The sequence below is a fragment of the Coffea arabica genome, chromosome 6c, assembly GCF_036785885.1.
Source record: "Coffea arabica cultivar ET-39 chromosome 6c, Coffea Arabica ET-39 HiFi, whole genome shotgun sequence".
NCBI lineage: Eukaryota > Viridiplantae > Streptophyta > Magnoliopsida > Gentianales > Rubiaceae > Coffea > Coffea arabica.
In genome coordinates, this window is record NC_092320.1 from 18,451,323 (window position 1) to 18,467,225 (window position 15,903).

The 15,903-nt window shown below is 31.8% G+C and overlaps 1 protein-coding gene across 1 annotated transcript; it reads right to left on the bottom strand.

Moving 5' to 3' along the window:
• Positions 1–325: 325 nt before the first annotated feature.
• On the bottom strand, positions 326–1,861 carry LOC113692870 (non-specific lipid-transfer protein 1-like). The gene is made up of 2 exons (XM_027211472.2): positions 1,320–1,861; positions 326–609 (listed from the first exon to the last, which is right to left on the bottom strand). The coding sequence occupies exons 1-2, from the start codon at positions 1,664–1,666 to the stop codon at positions 600–602; spliced, it is 357 nt and encodes a 118-aa protein (XP_027067273.1). The 5' UTR covers positions 1,667–1,861; the 3' UTR covers positions 326–599.
• Between the last annotated feature and the right edge of the window lie 14,042 nt (positions 1,862–15,903).

The window sequence follows — 15,903 nt, forward strand, 5'->3', positions numbered from 1 at the left end:
TGATCTATTCTTTCTATGGATTTTACATGCCTATTTTGTGTAACTTATTTTGTGATACTCCACAAAGTTAAGTGTGTTTGGATAGTGATAATTTGGGATAAGTTTTGAAAAAAAATATTATATCTCTTTTTTTACGTGACATACGTGAAATAAAAAGATAATTGAAAAATACGTAAATGGTTTAAACAAGTAAAATTGTGTCAGAATATATGATTTCATCCAAGTTTCAGATTCTATAGTTCATTGCTGTCATTTAATTGGGCAAAAAAAAAAAAAAATCTCTAGCTTAGCTATGAAAGCAAACGAGGTTCGAGGATCAATCAACTATGCCAACCACTCAGTACAATACATTAATAACAAGAGAGGTACACGTACCATCAAACGGGTAAATATGGTAACATGCATCTGTCTGGTGGTGTCCACCGTCCACACATGACACCATAAGCACAAGATACTACTAATAAAGAGAGACAACTCTCAACGGGGCATTGGGTAAGCCTAAGGGCTTGGCCTAATATCCATCTTATTTAGAGATATTCCGACTAGTACATCTTCTAGCTCTTGTACAGTCAAAAGTAGAAGAGGGTTGCTAGCTCGCCTCAAGTCACCCTGCAACACAAGGGAAAGATATACAGAAAAATGTTAAGAGATTTGTCTGGCCTTACTCAATAGTTAGGGCAATGAATAAGATCCCTTCTATTTATTGAGCTCAATTCTAGTTTGTATGTTTACTTAAGGAAGGTATTTTGAATACACATTAATAGAAATAGCAGCAAATCATAACATGGAGTTTTAATCCATTTACAGATCTAGAGGGTAATTAAGCTAGGCTAGGCCATGGGCATTCTCTATTATATGTTGCCCGGTTGGGTATATTTACATGCGAATATTTTGGTCTAACAAAAGTAAATAAACATGTGAATATTTTTGAGTTTTTTTTTCTATGGTTGTAGAAGGACGTGAAGGAAGTGTAAACTACATTTGAACAAGTTCTTTAGTAGCAATAGATGGATCTTCCTTTCACTCGTTAGTAGAAATATTAGATCTAAATTTATCGAAAAACTTCATAATCTCAAGAGCCAATTTTGTACGAGCAGGAACTACAGAACTCAATCACTTAGCTACCGATCTTCTTCTAGTTGTGGGACTAGGTCCTAGAGTCCAACAATGTGTGCTTAATTCTTCCATAACTTGCAAAATCCATGTTCCCATCAATACCCGGATCTTAAACAGATTAACTTAAAAACATGCGTGTCGTTCCTTTGATCATTAGATTGCTCGATTATTAAGAAATTAAGAAAGATACTACTAATACGTACCTGGAGCAGTCGACGCTGGTGCTGATTGGAAAAGGAACCCTGACGCCACATTTGCCCGGGAGTCCAGCAGCGAGGCCGGGTTTGAGGCCCGGAATTCTGCCGGCAGCTGACTTCAAGCAATTGCAAGCAGTTCTCCGATCAGCAGTTGTCTTGGCTGCCCCGACGAGGCCCCTAATCCCACCGCAACAACTAGGTGGCACTACTCCACCATTCCTTACGTAGTTAATGCACGGCGCCACCGCGCCCGATACTTGGCCGCATGTTATGGCCTCTGCATGGGGCACAACCAGGACTGCCATGCACAAGATGACTAGAGCAAAACAAGCAAGTCCACCGTGCTTTGCCATAGCAGTTGACGATGAAACTCAAAAGGGCACAATAAAGAAAAAAAGGTCTAAGATTGGGCTTGAATTAACTCTATGGAAGTATTGGTGATTTGAGTGAAGTTGATCTGGAGATCAACTTCTTATATAGGGCTCAAGTAAAGGAGAGTTAATTTGACGGTGGTTGGTGTTAATTAAACTTAGATGCTTGATTGATGTATGCCCATATCTAAACTTCACTTGACTGATAAGGTTTGAGTAACAGCTGTTTGAAGTTGGAACAAGACACAATCTGATTCTAATTACGTTCAATCACTATCAGTACGTCGTGCACGGTGGTTGGGAGTTGTAGGATGCTAAAAAATTAATTTCTTCTGGTCCCCTTTGGTTTTTTTTTTTTTTTTTTTTTCAATCCCAAAAGAATAAAAACAACGAAAAGAGAAAGAAGACCAGAAAACAGAAGAGTGAGAAATGAGATCAGTAGAAACTATTCAAATAAATCTGGTCTACACTGCCTAGTAGCTATGCTAAATTATTTACACCACATGATAAACTTGGTTACTTTTTGTGTCGAACACCGCTATCTACTCATTGCTGTTCTGCATTCTTCTCCACTGAAATATTGACAACAGGACGTTAATATTGCATACAGGTAGTTAGGTACAAAGTCGTTTTCCACGACGAAGACCAATGGATGGTGTATGGCTTGTACTGACAAACACATTAGGCAGATTCGAACGGTTTTCCTGGCAACTTTTAATGCTAGAAGTGACCCGAGAAGAATTTAGGACCGTATAATGCAATGTACCATATCATAAGTTAACTGCCATGGGTTCGTGGGCGAAAGCTGGGTTAGATGGTAAGATGAAATAAATTGTATGTTAGAAGTTTAAATTTAAAATTTTTTATTTAAAAAAAAGGAAAAAGAGACACACATACAAAATTTCTTTTTTTTTTTTTTGGAACATGACAGTCTTGGTTGTGCCCCATGCAAAAAAAGTTATTATGGTACATTGTATTAACAAGTATGTTAAGGCCAATGAGGAGGTCGAACATGGTAATACTCTACACGAGCACTTATTAGCAAATTGAATGTGTGCCGTTTTGGATAATTTACGTAGTTTACCTATAAATAGCTGAAATTGAGCACTAACTTGACTCAAGCAAGTGAGCTAGAAATTCAAACTCTCTTAAATATTTTTGAAGGGATCCAGAGCATCAAATTTAGTGCTCCATTGAACTCAGGCACAAGTAAATTGTTCGAGCTCGAGCAAGGCCAAATCATGACCAAGCTCAACTAAGGCAATATTCGTGCTCGACTCAATTTGGCCCTCGTTCATATATTGTCTCTTTCAATTGTTTAAGAAGATAAAATCAACAAAAAAAAAAAAAAGAAGATAAACTCAACAAGGTGCCAAATCAACCTCGACATGATCTCAGTACTCCCAAATATTTTTTTCCCCTTCTTTCATGACTTGATCTTTGCTTTCAAGAGTTTTAAAAACATTCATTTTCGTAAACATGATGCTCCGTGTGGGTTCTTGAACTAGCTAGATCTTATAAAGCTTTACGTGCTTCGAAGCTAGAATCCGCTCAAATGTATCACGAAATGCATACCAAATCCAATTCAAAAAGATTAATCTTTGCAAGAATGAAAACAGAAAAGGAAACAAGACTAGTGCAAATCTTTTTCCTAGGTAAAACACGGGATAGAGTTACAACACACGTTGAGGCATATCCGCAGGTAAAAGTACAAGCTTTCCTATCATTATCCAGTTACTTAGAAACGTCATTAGTTTTAATCTGCTCAAATTAACAACTTCTTGGTTTAGCATCAATCACATTCTACTTTTAATTCAAATATCAATGTCACACCATCCAACTTTCCGTCGCCTGTACAAGAGAGCAAGGGTCACCAATTTCTCATTGGTGATCTATGACTGTACGGTATACACTGTACTCAAATCAGTTTTCTTTATTCAGGTGCCTAATGTTTTCATTGCTAGGAAATACAATTAATTGGTTCCTAAACTAGGAATTCATATGCACCATATATATCATTAAAAGAGTTCCATTCCCTTTGCATGTGGGCTTGGGCAAAGGACATGCATGTTTCTCCATTGGTGATCTATGACTGTACGGTATACACTGTACTCAAATCAGTTTTCTTTATTCAGGTGCCTAATGTTTTCATTGCTAGGAAATACAATTAATTGGTTCCTAAACTAGGAATTCATATGCACCATATATATCATTAAAAGAGTTCCATTCCCTTTGCATGTGGGCTTGGGCAAAGGACATGCATGTTTCTCCCATCCTCTATTTCATTCCCAGTACGTCAATCATCTTATTTATTAAAGAAGATGTCGGAGGTCGGTTATACGTAAATCGTCCAGTGATTAGGACGTCTAATCTTTTTTTTTTTTTTTTTTATCTACATAGACGTCATAACTAGGTCCATAAGTAGGTTAAAATTTGCAATAGAAGATGAGTTAGAAGAACACTCAGTTGGATTTCGAGTGAATAAGTATTCGTTTTTGAAAGGACTAATTCTACCAGATTTGTATCTCATTCTTGCATCACACCCTAAATTTTAATTTTAGATAATTGCACCCTAATCTCTAATATTTGTCCCACTTGAAAGAAAAAATCTCACCTCGATTGTTATTTTTCTTGAAACAATTTTAAGAAAGCTTTTTCCAATATTCTATTCTAAGAGCACAAGATAAGAGCACACAAGATAGAGGGTGTGAGCCTACCAGAAAAAAAAAAAATTCAAACATTATTATTCACCGTCAAATTGCATAAACTTTTGACTACAGAATTTAAACTTCAGCAAACAATTAAAAAACACAATTCTCATCCTGTGCCGAAAGAACCCTTTTAAGAATCCTAAAATCTTTTAGTTTTTCGTATGATGAAATCTTTCAGAGATATCATGCCAATATAAGGTACTTATTAATGGCTGATACGATCCTGCAGACTCTGCTGCGGCTGCTGGACGGATGGTTCAGGATGCAACGAATATCAGAATGCATCAGGCTTCTTCAAGAGTTTGTTTTCAAGCAATCAAAAGCGAGTGGTTACAGTTACAGCAGCTAGTACAAGATATTAAACCATGTCACTTAGGTTGCGACTGATTCACTTATATATATATATGGACAATGCAACAGTGCCTATAATTATGGTAACGGTATTAGGAAACCTACTATTGTAGGTTTCTATTACTTTTAGTGACAGATCAAGTTTTTTAGTGACTTTTTAAATATTATATTAAACTAATTAATATTAACTTTGGTAAGTTTTTAATTAAAACTAGTAAGTATATGCCTGAAAGATAAGTTTTAGTCAGAAATAGAAATTTACACTTTGAGTAATTTAACTTACTTATTATTTGACAAAATTTACTTTTGTTTAAATTAAACTTACTAATACTAAAAGTAAAAAATTTCCATATTTAAGTAAAAAATCACCTTGTCACTTATCTCTGGAATTCTGAACCGTTTCAAATTTTAACAAAGAATTCTATCACAACCACAACACTTTTGAATTCAAAACAACAAAAAAGCTTATCTTTTTTTATCATTTTGGGTTAAAATTAGCAAAAGTCCTACCTATTTGCACCTTTATTGTAACATTATTTTTTGTTGCAATTTCCTATTTTAGTTATCCATTTGACACTAGTACGGGCATAGATACAAATTATGCAGCTACTTTGAGGAATAATATTTTTTATTATAAAATTAATTTGAATTGAATTAACAATTTGATATTTGCACAAAAAAAGTGTAATTTTTTTTGTCATTTTTCAAAAAAAATTTAAAAAATATATTCTAGCAATTGTTGTCATTGACACTTAATTGTCTAGACCAACTTTTATCAGCATAAAATTAGTGTCATTGGGAATAATTGAAGCTCTGATATCAATACTCTATTCAAATGTAAATATTCAACCTAAGTAACAAAATAAATGATAACTAAACAAATGAAATATGAGCTCAATTGATCGTGTTCAAATTGCATATTCTGTTAATGGTTAATATATATGAAATTGTATTTTCCATATGCAGAAAAATAATATGCATTTTATATCTACTCACAAATATATTACCGTTGTTTTGAACAAATCAAACCTAAACTCATGGTGTGATATGCATATAGTTGCTCACATTTATACTTATGCCATTGTCCTTTCTTCCTATTTGCTTTTTAAGAGTGCAAATTTCTTTTGATTATATTGGTAAAAAAATAACATATTTTACAAATTATTCTAATTTATTTAGAAAATGTTACTAATTTCATTAGAAATTATGAAATGTAATCATGGTTTATTAATTTTTTACTAAACATAAATACTGCATATAAAAAGGAATAGATATTTGATTTTGTTTTACTTTGATTAGAAAAACTTGTGGTAGTAATAATGAAATAGTGACAGGGGTGCAACTTTCAAATCAACAACCAACGTACATTTAATTAAGGTAATATTTTTTAGTTGATCAAACTAACATATGCCATAAAGTAGTAAGATTTACTCATTTATAAATTGACAATTTTAGCAGTTTATATACCATTCACCTATAAAAATTATGATTATTATAAAATGACATTTTATAATAATTTACATACTATTTGCCAATTAAAAATAAATTTGATAAAAATGTGCATATAAATCCATATTGTAAATGATACAAAATTATTTGAAACTCACAAAACTTAATATATGGGTGAATTTACTATAATTTTCAAAGATTATGCTACATTAGTACAACTTTAACTTTTATACTTGTGACCTAGAAAATAAATTTATTAAAACACTTAACATTTGTAAATGATACATATATTTATTAAAATTCTTAAAACACAAAACATTTATGAAGGATACATACAATCATGTATTATACATTTACGTTACCAACAATTACTAACTATAAAATTAAGTTTAAATCATTAATAAAAAAATCTTAGGCTTATTTTAAATAAACTTCCTAATACTTGTTTCATATAAGTTTCTTTAAGTAAAATAGTAGGGTCCGTTTGGATTAGCTGTTTTTGGGGTTGTTTTTCAAAAACAGCACTGTAGCATTTCGTTTTTCAAATACAAGTCCGTTTGGATTAGTTGTTTTTGGGGTTCTTTTTCAAAAATTATATAAAAAACTTTTACTGTAGATGTTTTACGGATTATTTTTAGATGTATTTTTAAAACATATTTTCGAGTATTTTATAATGTATAATTTTTAAATTTTTATAACAATATACAATTATACATTTATAAATATTTATAAATAAATATATTTATATAAAAATATTCATATAAATTTGCCACAAACTAGTAAGTTTTGATGATTAACCAAATTTACTATTCTATCAACAAGATTTACTATTAATCTATAAAAATTTACTATTACTTGAACTAAACTTATCTCCAAAAAGTAAGTTTCGAATATAAAGTAGTAGTTTATTTTTTAAAAAAAAGTAACTTTCATTTTTATTTCGATTTACTTTTTGAGACATAATTAAATAGGATAACACTTAAATGACCATTTTTTATTTATTTTTGATTTACTTTTAGCGACCATTGATTATTTGATAGGCCTATCCATCTAAATAGGATAACACTTAAAAATAAGAAAGTAAGTTTTCCATCTAAAATAGTAAGTTAACAGTAATAAATTAGTAACTTTTATACTTCAAAAGGTAAATTGGAATTTTAAACTTACCTTTTAAATAAATTAATTACTACTTTATATCCCAAACTTACTTTTTAGAGAGTAAGTTTAATTCAAGTAATAGTGAGTTTTTATACATAAATAGTAATTCTTACTGATAACATGGTAAAATTGATTAATAATCAAAACTTCTGATTTATGGGACACATGTACTATTTTACTTTAAAACATATTTCAAACTAGTATTAGGAAATTTATTTGAAATAACGATAAGATGTTTTATTAATGATTAATTCTTAGTACCTTAGTTAGTAAGTACTCATAATATACCTGTATAATACATGATTATAGGTATAATTTTAAAAAAATTATTTATATATTTTAAAATACTATGAAAAATAGTTTGAATTTTCACATATTCTTGTAAATATGTAATAAAATTTTGTCGTATTATAAGTTTTTAATCATTTTCAATTTTTGAAAAGTTTGAAAGTTTGGATAACAATAACAACAAATCTACCTAGTTATATATAGAATATTACTTGTTTATATACCAAAATTTTTATAATTTAACGCCTATGAATATAATAAGATGATAAACTTTTAATAAGTTTACATCTGAGACACAAGAAATAATAAGAGTAAAAGCCTAAACAAATGAGAAATAATATAATAATAAAAATGACAAAATGTATAACAATTAATAGAAGAAAATCTGTATGATCTGGATTTTTTTTCCTTGGGAGATTGTTCATAAGAATATGATCCAATAATTATAAATGAAAATCACATGCATATATAATCTATTGTAGAATTTAAATTACATTTAGTTCACGTATAAAATGGTCCTAAAATAATTAGTATACTATGATACAATGTTATTTTAACAACAAAATTTTTTTTTACTAAAAGTCTAAAATATCCATTACATACGTATGAGGGATACTTTACCATATTTGTATCTCACATCTAATCATGAAAGTTAATTTGAGAAAAAAATATTTTTGACAATAGAATTATTTTGAATTTAGTCAACAAGTTGAGATTTTTTAAACAATAAAAGTGAAATATTTTGGGAACTTAGTTGTTTATTTTCCCATTATTAAAAATTGCTATATTTTAGCAATTGTTGCCATTGACTTTTGATTCTGTAGACTAATTTTTATCAATGCAAAATTAGTTTTATTAACAATAATTGAAGTTCCATTGATCTGAGGATTGGCATTTTATTGCTATTATTTTATATGTAAATAGTTAACATAAGTATTAAAATAAATAATAGCTACTTAAAAAAAAAAGGAAATTGGTGCTCAATTGATTATGGTGTAAAATATTAGTATACAATTAACTAGAGTTTGAAATGGAATTAAATTTATTTAGTATTTTACCTCTAACAACTTTGACCCCATTTAATGGTTTAAAAAAAAAAAAGACGTAGAAACTGGGATTGGTTCCTTAGTGTGAAAAAGGAAAGTTCTTCTAAATTAATGCTGCGTGAAATTCTAGATGCATATGAAATTAGAAATGTGATAACTTTGCAATTCATTCTCATTCATGAAGAATTTCTTCGATTCTATATAGAATCGCAATTTTTTTCGTTCAGCATGAAAATATTAATTCTTTTTTTGTCATATTGATGGCTTTTGCTTTTAAGATTATCTATATGTCGGTGGTTATTATTATTGACAAGGTTAGAGGTCATGGAAAATGTTACTAATTTTAGGAAAAATTATTTATTGTAAAAAAGGTTAATAATTTTCTATTAAGCATAACTACTGCATACAAAAGGAAAAGATATTTGATTTTATTTTGCTTTGATTAGAAGAACTTGTACTAGTAATAAAAGAAATTTCAATTCAACAATCAACGTGCACATGATTACAGTAATTTTTTAGTTATTTAGACTAATATATGCCATAAAGTAGTCAGATTTAGTCATTTGTGAATGCATAATTTTAACAGTTTACATAAGATTCATCTATAAAAAATTATGATGATTATAAAATGACATTTTATAATAATTTACATACCATTTGCCAATAAAAAATAGTTTGATAGAAAACATATGGATACAAATCCATAATGTAAATGATACAAAGTATGTTTGAAAGTCACAGAACCTAACATATGGGTAATTTTACTATAATTTTCAAAGATTATGCTATGTTAATAAAACTTTAATTTTTATACTTGTGATCCAGAAAATAAATTTATTAAGATTTTCCATTTTATTAAATTCATAGGCATTAATATATGAAAATTGTGTACCATTTTATTATATTCATAGGTGTCAATATATGAAAATTGTGATGTATAGACAAATGCAATTCTATATATAACTCGAAAGATTTGTTGTTACTGTCATCCAAACTTTCTAGCCTTTCACAAATTCAAAAATAATTCAAAATTTATAATATGACAAATTATTCTTACATATTTTATAAGGCCATATGCAAAAAAAAAAATGTTTTCATAGTATATTTAAAATGCTTAAAACATATAACATTTATAAATGATACGTATAATTGTGTATCATACATTTACATTACGAGTAATTACTAACTATAATACTAAGCTTCAATTATTAATAAAAAAATCTTAGCATTATTTCAAATAAACTTCCTAATACTTGTTTCTTATAAGTTTCTTTAATTAAATTAGTAAATTTATGCCACAAACTAGTAAGTTTTGATGATTAACCAAATTTACTATTCTATAAACAATATTTACTATTAATCTATAAAAACTTACTATTACTTGAATTAAACTTACTCTCCAAAAAGTAAGTTTCGGATATAGAGTAGTAATTTACTTTAAAAAAAAGTAAGTTCCATATTTATTCAAATTTACTTTTTGAGACATAAAAGTTACTAATTTATTGAGTTAACTTACTATTTTTTTATGTAAAACTTACTAACCAAAATTTTAGATACTATTTTATTTAGATGACCAGTACAACAGGTAATCAAATGGTCGCTAAAAGTATTTTTATCTGTTATATCAAGTAAAAATAGTTTTGTTACTATAACGATTGTTCTTCAGATTTTTCCTATATATATATATATATATATATGTATATGTATATGTATGTACGGGTAGCACGCTATTTGGTGTGTGAGAGTGTAATGTGAAGTGATATTGAGAAATAAAATGAGAATGGTTTTTTTTTTTTTGTCGCTGCTCTTGTTATTTCTATTCAATTTTCGCCCCAATATTTGTTTAGACTTCCGCTGACAAACTTATTAAATCTTGTGAGATTCAATTTGAGTGGATGAATTCCTACATTTAGCCTCAGAACTTTGTGTGAGATTCTAAAAAATTAAAAATCGATAGTGTGTATTATTTACAAGAATGTCCCGATTTTGTCTTTGACAGCCAACATGATTTTGTGGCATGGACTAAACAAATGAAATTTTTTTTCAAAGTTATTGGAATTTGATCCGTCGTGGATGAAGGGCTTGTGGAACCTGCAGTAGATACAAAGTTGTCAGAGGAAGCACTTATAGAATTGATAGGTTGCAATTTTATCATTTATTTTATTATTAATTTCCCCTATTATCTGACCTAATGTGGATTAATTGCTAAATTCTATTCACTTTTGATATTTTGCATTTATTTTAGGGAGTAGAACAAAAATATGATAATAAGTGTCAATTTAACAAGAAAAGAACCCAAATAACAGAGTTTATCCGAGGGGCATTATTGACAAATAAAAACTTTTGTCCATTTTGATAATTTCAAAAGAAGAGAGCAGGGCAAAGGCTTCTATTTTATTGGGGGGCTGGAGCGCCGCACAGGGCTTCTGCTTCTTTTTCCTCCGGAGTCCTCTTCGGAAGGGGAGCCACCGCACAGGAGAGCGAATGATTAGAACAGGCAAATTGTATTTGCGGAGAGAGGGCATTACCTTTTTATCTTTTCGTCCTGTAGCGTAGTAGTTAGACTAGTGCTTAGCTTTAGCTCCAGTTCACGGAGGTGAGGAGCTTTCTTAGAGAGCTTTGACCTTTCTTTTGTCTCTTAGGAAGCTTCAGTCCACGCATGACAGGGACTCTTTGAAGAATTGAATCAATAGTTGTTTTCCAAGCTTTTCTTTATTCAGTCGGTCAAGGTGAAGTCTCGCGAACAAGAATAATGGTCGCGATCGTTTCTTCACTTTCCTGTGGGTTTTGTTTATCAAACATGAACTAAATTTTCTTTTCTAGTCAAGGAACAATGGAGGCTTTGGTTCGCCTATAAAAATTGTGAGATCGAATTTAATTTTACCTTTTTATTTTATTTATTAGTATTCACATATTTCTTATTTGCAGTGCTTGTGATTATTTAATTAATTGATTGTCTTGGATCCAGATAATTAGTTGATTGGGTAATCTATTGTCAATTGAGGCATTAAATTCGTAATTGTTTAATTGTTCTAAAATAGTGACAAACTGGCATGATTGAATTTGTATCAGGGGAATAAGCGGGCTAATCTAAAATAACCCTGGTAGTGCGTTATTTGGTTAGAATAGGGCTCCTCTAATACGTAAGGCAATTGGGGAATTAAATTCTATGGGCGTACCTAAAATTATTTCTCAATTAGAGCAGTGATTAACGGGCGTACCTTGATCACCGACACAGTAAGGAGGGGTTGACAGCCATCGCTTGTTTGGTAGTTATAATCTATTTATTGATAAATAATTGGAATTGCCTTTGCTTCGATGATCAATTAGGTGCACCATTACTGAAGTTATTTCTTAGCTAGATCCTTAATTATTACTCATTTGATTTTAGTAAATTGTTATTTAATTTCTAGTTGGCTATTTTATTTTTATTATTTTACTTTTAGTTGAATTGTTTAAATTGTCACCCTTGATATAAAACACCCCCCTTTGTTACTATGGATTTCAAAAGAAACAGTTACACCCAATTCCTGTGGATTCGACCATACTTACCACTATCTACAGAAATTAACTTTAGTTGAGCAGGTTTTTATTATTGCATAGGCTGACAACCTGTCAATTTTTGGCGCCGTTACCGGGGACTGGTGTCAGATTAATTTGTTTCTTTTTGAGTTCATCTTGTTTTCATATTTTTTTTTATTTTATTTTTCTTTTTTTATAGTTTATGGCTGCTAACATTCCCTATTTTGATGATAGACTGGATTTTATTCTTGAATGGGGTTATGAGACTCGTGTTTTTCCTAATGATCAATGGGCTGTTGCAAATTGTGAAACTTATTTTGCCTCAGATTATTCAACCGACACATGCCCTGTATTTCAAGATAATCTAAGTGCTCCAATTGATACTTTTGGAGATTTTCCACCTCGATTTCAAACGTGGTATGACCCTTACCCAAACAGCTATGATCAATAATGGTAGGATAATTCCAATTTTAATTATGCGACCGGACCAATGAATTTTCAACAGTAAGAGTTTCAACAACTATCATCCATGTCAGATATGTCTCTTCAGGAATTGATTGAATTATTTGCTAATAATACATATTGATTTCATCAGAAGATACGAGCGAGCCTTTGCGACCTGGCGGATCAAATGAATCAATTGACATCCAGGATAGAGCGGTTAGCTTCTCACCTTGAAGAATTGTCCTTACAAACCAATATCAATCTTGAAGGAGATGATAGTGCAATTATCCAGCAAAATGACATGGAACTGCAAGAGTTTGAAGGAAACGGATCTAAAGATGCAGTTGAAAAGGAAGTTGAAGTGCAAGACATAAGACTCCAAGATCAACTCGTTCAAGCGAACGAATTCAGTGAACAATCTCCAAATGCGGTGACATTTTCTCCATTCCTTAATCAATATTTTCCTGACTCCTATTTTTCAACTCCTGTTATTGAGATTGATTTTATTATATCAGAAAATTTTAAATTTCATGACAGGAATACGTTAAGAGTGGCGATGGTAAAATATCTTGAACCGATAAATGCGTGTGATGGAGGAGTGAGTGGAGAATTCAGATCATTGTTGACTTGTTTGGCGCCATTTACTAGTCCAGGGAAGACCGTAACTCGTGTGCTCAAGAATTACTCTATTTACGAGGGTTATCAGGACTATATAGAGGATGAAGTATTGAAACGAGCTACAAGATTTTATCCTCCCTGAATAAACATGACAATATCTAGTCAAAAATATTAAAGAAATGCGCTCATTGAGAGGCAACCCAATTATTATTTTTAATTGTTTGTTTGATTTCGTGTGATAGTTTAAATATGTTTTCCTTGAATTTGAATGATTTCGAGTTTCAATTTTCGTTTTGATGAATTGTAGGTGTCCTTCTGTCATGACGCGCCCGCGTCATGATGTATAGAGAACTCATGATCAGAATCGTCAGAAGGGGTTCCTGCCCTCATGACGCGCCCGCGGCATGACATATAAAGTGCTTATGATCAGAATCATCAGAAGGGGTTCCTGCCCTCATGACGCGCCCGCGTCATGTTATATGGAGAGTTCCAGATTCCGTTCCTTCATGACGTGCCCACGTCACGTTCGCAGGAAAGGTAAATATTCAAAAAAACTGCAGAACGATTATTGATTTTCTGTTAATCTCTACTTTTGAATTTCAAAAATAAATTTTGTCAATAATAAAAAAAAAGAAGTTATATAAAAAAAAACTTCAAAAAAAAAAATTTTTCAAAAAAATAAAACCTTTTTTTAGTAATTAACTAAAAAAAAAAGAGGGAGAGTCTTCCTGTAAAAAAAAAATTCTGAAAAGAGAAAAAAATAAAATGAAAAAAAAATTATTTCCTTTTTCTTTTTCTTTTTCTTTCTTCCCTCTTCTTTCTTCTCTTTCTTTTTCTTTCTTTCTTTCTTCTTTTTTTCTTCTCCCTTGTTTTCCTCTGTGTCGACCGAGGCTCCTTCGCACGCCGCCATCTCCAACAGCGCAACTCGCCACACCTCTCCCCCTTGTCCATGTGAAGCAGCCAATGCCGCCCGCACGCCACTGCCGCTTCAATGCACGAGGCGCGCGCCTCCCTCGTTGCTCTCCCCGCTACTGTACGCCGCCCCCTCACGCACTTCCCTCTCTCCACCTAGTTCCATCGCCCACCACAGGTGCACCAAGTGCACGACCGCTGCTCTGCGCGTCTTCCTCGCAGTCGCCTAGCTTCTGAAGCCGCCGTCGCTCAAGCGCTCGCACGCCGCGCTCATTCGACGCGCTACCTTCCTCGTCCCATTCGCGCCGCCCACTGTCTCTCTCTCGCTCTGAGCCCTCCACCGTTCCTGCCTACCCCTTAGCCACTCGAGAAAGAAGTTTCATTGTCCTCTTTGTTTTAATTACTTTATTACCTCCATTGAGGACAATATAGGATTTAGGTGTGGGGGGGAGCAGTTATAGTGTTAGTTTTTCTAGTTCTTAGTTTTCAGATATTTTTCTTTTATTTTTAGTTTGTTATTTGTCTAGTTTTCGCTTACTTTTTGTCATTTATCTGTCTAGCTCTTCTATGATTGCCAGGTTTGATGTTGGATTGTTGCCCTATTTCTACTTTTGCCAAGTTTTAATAATAAAAATGTGTCGAGTTAATGTGGTTGAATCCAAGAGCATTCCTTTGGTGAATATCAGTGATTATGTAGCTCTTCTAATTTTTGGTTAACTTCTTTAGGTATAGGGAATGATTGTTGACATTTTCATGTGAATTGGTCTAATGATTAACTTTAGTTCTTCATGTTTGTAAAATGAGGCTAGTTGATGCAAATTTTCTTTTGATTTTTGTGTTATTTTGAGTTTCTGATGTTATTTAGCTGTGAATAAAAGTTAACTGTATTCCGTTAGTCTTTACTATCGAGTAATCGGAGATCTTCACCAAAAGTGTCGATTGTCGCGTCAAAAAGTTGTAATTGCTATGAGTACGTGGTCACGTGACGATAGAAGCTGAGTAACCGGACTCTTTCATCCGACATTTCATCTGACAAATGTCGGAGTTCGCGTCAAAAGGCTCTCATGGCTATAAGACTAAGTCTTGTGTTACTATTGGAAAAAAAAAGAAAAAAAAGGAAAAAAAAAAGAAAAAAATTTTTGTGGCATGGACTAAACAAATGAAATTTTTTTTCAAAGTTATTGGAATTTGACCCGTCGTCGATAAAGGGCTTGTGGAACCTGCAGTAGATACAAAGTTGTCGGAGGAAGCACTTATAGAATTAGAGACAAATCGACATTTGGATGTAAGGTGTTTCATTATCTGAGCATAAACTCCAATTGCACCTGTTCAAACAGTTTATGAATGCAAAGACGGTGAAAGAGACTTGAATAATTTTGGCGAATTCAAATTGAGGTCCTTTCAACGGGAAAAAAATAAAATTGCAGGAACTTAAAAGACAAGCCGAGCTACCCTAGATGAAACCAATGGTGTCGACTAAAGTTAGAAAAAGTTTTCGTTGTTGAAAAAGTTTTCAGTCCTTGGGTTCTAAGTTTTGTATCAAGAAGTGGGTTCTTGAAGTCACGAAGGATCTTGATATGTTAAGTCTTGCTGACCTGGGAGGTGAATTGATAGCATATGAAAAATCCTTGGAACGACCATCTATAAGTACAGTGAAGGAGGCGTTACAGGCAAAAGTCGACGAACACAAAGAAAAGAGCTCGAGACATCATCACTAAAG